Genomic DNA, 6,714 nt, shown 5'->3' on the forward strand with positions numbered 1-6,714 from the left:
TTGAGGAAAAAGAACGAGCTTAAGTTGGGGGTGTTGATATACCATGAGTTTACTATATTTCTGATACATTTCACTTAAGAGTTGTGTATGTCTAGGGCTATTTTGTATGGGTATTAATGTGTTTCTCTCTTGTTAACACGAAATAAGTTCAGATGTGGAAGTTGAGAGACACAATTGAAGAATTTTACAGAAAAGGGCATCTACGGACATGACCCACAAATCGTAGGTCCAGTCATGTTCCTTAGGTTTTAGACATAGATGGACATGTATGTCTTGAAAGAAAATCAGATAATTCTTCACCTAGTGTGGAACCATGGTTGTAAAAGACGGACTGTAGGTCAACCTACGGGCCATTTTGCAAGTCCGTCAAATGATTTTAAAAAGGGGTTTCAATACTGAATTTTGAAAGTTGAAGTATGGAGCTACGGAGGAGGATGCACGGATCGTGTATCGAGTGACAGTCCTTCCTACTGATCTGCCAATTATAAATGCGCAACTGTGGAGAAATGTCTATGTCCCAAAACATGAAAAAAACCTACACACCGTAGGTTAGTCCCCGGTTCGTAGGTCAGTGTCATAGATTGAAGTCACGTCCATAAATTTTATTTCCTTATTTCGTTTCCTTTTTGTTTAGGATAATATTTTCTATAAATAAGGCATGTAAACCTCGTTTTTAGGGGTTAGACTTTATTGTTTACTTTATTTCTTAGTGTGTTCGTTGGAATTTAGTTTCAAACAATAGCAATTTAATTTTTTATCTTCGATTTATGAAGATTCTTTCTTTGAATATCAATTGTAGATTCTGTGTTTCTTATACTCATTATGTAAGTTCATGAATTCTTCTTGTATACAAATGACTGTGTTGTTACTAGTATCGTTAACTAAATCCACAACTAGGGTTGTGGGAATCATGAGCGATCAACAAACTATGAATATTTACGAAGTAATTCTTGAATAGTGTTATTTCTTTCATTGATAATTATTTTGTTTGAAAGTATTTTTAATGGTGGCCAATGTTAGAATTCACCTTCTTGGTACTTGCATACCAAGGAGGTAGTTAATAAAAAAAGAATTATCAACATAGATATAGTGTGATACTATCTAATAGTCTAATGCTAATTGGTGCGAGGGTACAAATTCACCCATATATTGATGTGATGTCTAATATTAGGTAAAGGTAAGGGTCAGTAAATTGTACACACCTTGTCGGATCAAGGTACACTATGAAATTCAATATTTTCCGGATGGAGGATTTAGAAACACATAAGTTAACACTTTTCATCTGATACACGGTCACTGATGTCTCCAAACACACAACTTCCAATGCAATTGTAAACAATCTTATGGTAGTATAGTAGTCCAACCGAGGGTTGGGATAGTTTCCATAAGGAATGGTTGTGAGAATTAATAGAAAAGTGAAATTATGTTCTAACTAGTCCAACCTAAACAGAATACCAAATAAAACATATTAAATTAATAATGGATGACACAAGCATAAATTATCGATGGGGGTTTGTCATAGGTAAGTAAAAACAACAAAATTAGCAAAGAGAGCTAAATGAAGAGGCGGATTCTTTGGATGTTATAGGAATACTGAATAAACAAGATTTCTGGGTACATGATCTTGATAGAAAATTCAGAGAGTAACTGTGACTAGGATAGACTTTAAAGGGATAAACTCTCTCGATAGGAACTTACCCCATTTCAAATGGGTTCCTCTGAGACACCCACTTGCCACATGAAGAACAACCTCCGCCTTAACCCACTCACACACTCGAGTTGAGTGTGTGGGAATGATACTTGTAACACTCTGAAAGTCCAAAACCTAATATACAGCTCATATGATTATATAAGATTCAGAACACTGTTTTGAGGTCAATAAAAATGTATACAAGTCATTTAAGAAGTTTTAGAGTCAAAACATCGAGGAACGTCCATGACGTCCAGACACTAGTTAAAAAGGTTCTAGTGTAGAGTTGGAAATGGATGAAATTTTGTTGAAAGGTGTATAAAAAATTAGGGTAGGTTTTGGGTCAAAATTTCCAGGTACTAATCCCCAAGGACCACCCTTAGGGTCCTTGAGGAGGACCCTTTCATTTTGACCCAAACCTACCAAATAAGGTAGTGCATGCAGTAGCCATCGACACTTGCAGGCAACGAGGCGTGGCCTGATCGGCGTGGCGTCGATGCATCCGTCAATGGTAACGTAACCATTTTTCTAAAAATTCCAATTTGGCAACTCTCCGTCGCAAACTACGGAGGTGCAGGATAGTTGGGGGCATGGGAGTCGACTGACCTCGGACCATAGGTCAGGGTCTCGTAGGTCAGTTTTGAAATTCGCTGGTGAATTTTAATTGATTCATTTAATAATTTATTTAGTTAGAGTTTAAATTAATAATTAGTGGGTGTTTAATTAGGTTATTTAATTAACTATATAACCCACCCTAAGCCTAAACTCAACCTAACACTTCCATATTTCCAAACCCAATTTGCTCTTCCTTCTCTCTACTTTCTCTCTCCCAAGGAATAGTCCATATAAGACCAAGGTCTATGGTTTATAGGGAATAAATAGGAAAACTTTTCCCCATCAATATTAAAAAAATAACAAGGTATGGGAACTCTTCATTTTTGGGATTCTTTTCCCCAAAGGGTTCTTCCAAATTTGGTTTTCAAAAATATGATTTCATATGGGTTTCTTCCAAATACGAATTTGATATGATAAATTGTATTTTATATGGTTTGTTTTGATTATTATTCTTATATTATGTTGTATTATGATTCAATTATGCTAGTTCTTTATGAGTTAACCTAGTATGAGCAATAGACTATATTGACCCCAATTCTGTGACCATAGGTTATCAACTAGTGTTGAATTGACTTGTGATAATGCAATTGACTTTGTTATTGTTTTAATTACTATTTATTGATTTTATTAAACCTATTATTGTATGGAATTTTTTTTGATGGTAAGACCATGATGATGGACTTTGAAGGAGATTGGGTAAGTCTCTATTGTCCTAAACCTTTACTTCAATTATGATGGCTTGTACTTGGTGATGAATTTTAATTGAAGTATGTTTTGTAATTACGTTGAGTAGGTGTGGTATGATGATGTAATGGAAATGTCTTGTTTATGTGATTGTGAGTTTGTGCTTAAAATTTAAGGATATAAGGTTGGTTATGAAGTACCTATGTGCCTTACTATGATATGATGATGTTAATGTGCTAATATCAAATGTGAGGGTTGTATTGAATGATGTTCTCATGCAATTCCTATTCAGATAATGAATATGACTATACAAGGAGCTTTTCTCCTATGACCAAAACTAAGTTATGATTGCTCAAGAAAAACATTTCAAAATGACTCTAGCTTAGCACTACGTGAACTAATAGTGAAGACTGTCCTTTCCCAAATAGGGGAGGTAGGTTCACTATTGTAGTCATGAGATTGGAGACTATAATGCATGTATCATAAAGAGGGTCCCAAGTACATCTCCTAGTTCTTGAACTATGTTGCCCCCATACGAATACTAGCTAGTGGATCCACCTAGATGCTATGTTAATGTATTGGTACTACTTCGGCAAGTAGTCCACATTCTTTTGGTGTAGATTTCCATGAAACCATATTCCACAGTAAATCATGTGGTCTATGTCGGTTAGGTCATGATGTTCCCAAAAGTAAAATGAAGTAATAAAGTTAATTCTAACTAGGAGAACTAGGGGTTTGACTTAGTCTAGGTAGGGGTATGAGACTCTACATATACATCACAGTAGTTGTCCTTGAGGGAAGTCCCAGGAGATAATTCTTATGTTTTTATGATCTTTTGAAATGAATGTTATGCTTATGTTGATTCTTCATGTTAATGTCTATATTGATAAATATGAGGATGAATACTTATAATGCAATGTTATGTTACATTAGACATTATTCGTGATACTTTGGTTAGTTTGCTTGGTTGAGTGGAGTTATGAGACTTTACTTGATCATTGCACAAATAGGCTTAGTAAGGGGTTATGAGTCAGAGCTTTACTTATGTTATAAGGTCAAGAACTCATGAAAATGCTTTGTGGTTATAATATGATAGTAGAGTTGCATTGGCTATGAATTCTATTATGCAATACACATGTTTAGTAGTCTTAAGTTGAGTATGTTGGTCTTGTGTTAAATATGCTTGTGTCATAAGCAATATATGGTATTGTCTCATATGTGCTTTTGGGTTGTGCATAAGGCTTTTAAAAGTAACCATGCGCAATTTTATCAAATGTCCCTTTTTAGCATGATTTGTATGTTGGGTGTGCATATGTTTCCACACTTACTACAAGTGGTGTGCTAACCCTATTTTCCCCTTTTTTCCCAAATATTTTATATTCTGGTCGTTGAAGAGTTATTGACCACTTTTCAAGGAACGCTTGGATCATTTATCCAAGTGTGGGTATATCCTCAAGATTTGAGGATGGTGCCTTTTCTCATTCTACCTATGTGACTTTCTATAGTATAATGACATTCGTTAAACTCTTATTGTTTAAGACATTATTGTAAGCCCTGAGTGTTAATTACACATTTCTCTAAGGGCTATGCCCATATTATTCTATTCCGACTTAGATTGTTTTATGTGAGACATCTATATTAGACTATATACTATGAATATTGTATATGTGTCATAAATGTAGAACACTATGTAAGCTTCTGATTGTGAGGAGTCTATATAAACTCACTATGTATATATTATGTGTAAGCGAGAGGTCTAAGTAAACCTCATAAAGCAGATGTAGACAAAAATTTTAATTTTCCGTCACCTATGATATGAAATGACAAATGTGAAGAGGACAGTCTTAGTCCTCTCTAAGGACGCCGATGCCGATTATTTCTAGGGGGTGCTCCCTAGATATGACAAACATTGTATCAGAGCATGAGGTTAAATATATTTAGGGACGATGTCTCATTAAAACACGTCTATGTAGTTTCCTATTCATAATTGTGAATCACCCCACATTAATGAATGAAAGACTATGTGATGCTTAGGAAACTCTCCTCTTCTTGCAGTCCTATGTCGTGCCTCTAGAGTCTTATTATGTGCTTTCACCTAAACTTTTTATCGTGGTTATAGGTATGAATACTCAAAAAATCATCTACTAGAAGGGTCGAAGAATATATGGCAAATGTGGGAGCTAATGACAATCGAGCTCCTCCACAAGACAACCGAGTTCCTCCACTTGAAGAAGTTGCTATGGCTGATCAAGTTCCGGTTGTTCCTCTACCGATAGAGAGATAAGGGAATATTTTCTCAATTTGTCCCAAGAAATGACCTATCAAGCTAATTTCGACACTTCTGAAGTCCAAGCAATGACGGTCCAAGTGAATAGGGAGGTTGGACACCGAGTGCCTCAATATGCTAGCACTATGGACTCTCGTTTGAGAGACTTTACTAGGATGAACCCACCTATGTTATTCATTTCAAGGTAGGATGAATACCCTTAATATTTAATCGATGAGGTCTATAAGATTCTCTATTATATGGGTGTGACCTCAACTGAGAAGGCCGATTTGGCAGCCTATCAACTCAAAGATGTGACTCAAACATGGTACACACAATGGAGAGATAATAAGGCACTAAGAGGTGGTCCGGTTACTTGGGAGATCTTCAAGATAGATTTTCTTAATAGGTTCTTTCCTATAAAGTTGAGGGAACCTAAGGTGGAAGAATTCATCAACCTTCGTCAAGGACGTATGAGTGCACTTGACTACTCCTTGAAGTTTACTAAACTTTCCAAGTATGCTCCATCGTTGGTGTCTAACACAAGTGCTGAGATGAGTCATTTTCTTACTAGATTGTCCGAAGACTTGGTAGAAGAATTATGTTCGGCTATTCTTCATGATAGTATGAATTTCTCTCGTCTAATGGTTCATTCTCAAAAAGTGGAACAAAGTAAACTAAAGAGGAAGAATATAAAGGCCAAGAGGGCCAAGACTTATGAAAGTGGTTCGTCGAAGGGAATGTTAGAAATTCATGACAAGGCTAGATTCAACAAGAAGTTCCCCAATCAAGATCCTTCAAAATTTCCCAAGGATCATGATGATAGGGTTTCTAGTACTAAGTCTCAAAAGGGAAAAAAATGCTAATTCACTAAGTAAAAAGCCAACTTGTGAAAAGTGTGGTAAGAAACATTATGGTGTGTGCCTTGTTGGGACAAACAATTTATTTGGATGTGGCAAGAATGGCACAAGGTTAGAGATTGACCTAATTTGAAGGGGGCAAGACAAAAAAAGTGAGAAATCTCAAGCTAGTTGTTATAATGTTGATGCTCCACGAAAGAATCATTTTTATGCACTTCGCTCTAGGGGTGAAAAAGAGAGTTCTCCCGGTGTGGTTCCCGGTATGTTACAAGTTTTCTGTATTGATGTTTATGCTTTAATTTATCCGGGTGATGTATTATATTTTGTTACTCCTTTGGTATCTAGGATGTTTTATATTTTGCCTGATTATCTAAATGAACCTTTTATGGTACCTACCCCGGTAAGTGAGTCGGTTGTGGAAAAAGAGGGTGTACATAAATTTTCTTATAATGTTGCCCAATATACTTACTCATGTTGAATTAGTAGAACTTGATATGGTTGATTCTGATGTCATTTTTGGAGTTGATTGGTTGCATGATTGTTTTGCTTCCATAAATTGTAGGACTAGAATTGTCAAGTTAAATTTTCCTAATAAACCC

At 35.8% G+C, this 6,714-nt stretch overlaps 1 protein-coding gene across 1 annotated transcript; it reads left to right on the plus strand.

The window, feature by feature from the left end:
* The first annotated feature begins 5,153 nt into the window (after window positions 1–5,153).
* On the plus strand, window positions 5,154–6,121 carry LOC138337894 (uncharacterized). Its single transcript, XM_069288331.1, has 2 exons — window positions 5,154–5,246; window positions 5,540–6,121. The coding sequence occupies exons 1-2, from the start codon at window positions 5,154–5,156 to the stop codon at window positions 6,119–6,121; spliced, it is 675 nt and encodes a 224-aa protein (XP_069144432.1).
* Window positions 6,122–6,714: the final 593 nt, after the last annotated feature.

The sequence above is a fragment of the Solanum lycopersicum genome, chromosome 8 (genome assembly GCF_036512215.1).
Source record: "Solanum lycopersicum chromosome 8, SLM_r2.1".
Classification (NCBI taxonomy): Eukaryota; Viridiplantae; Streptophyta; class Magnoliopsida; order Solanales; family Solanaceae; genus Solanum; species Solanum lycopersicum.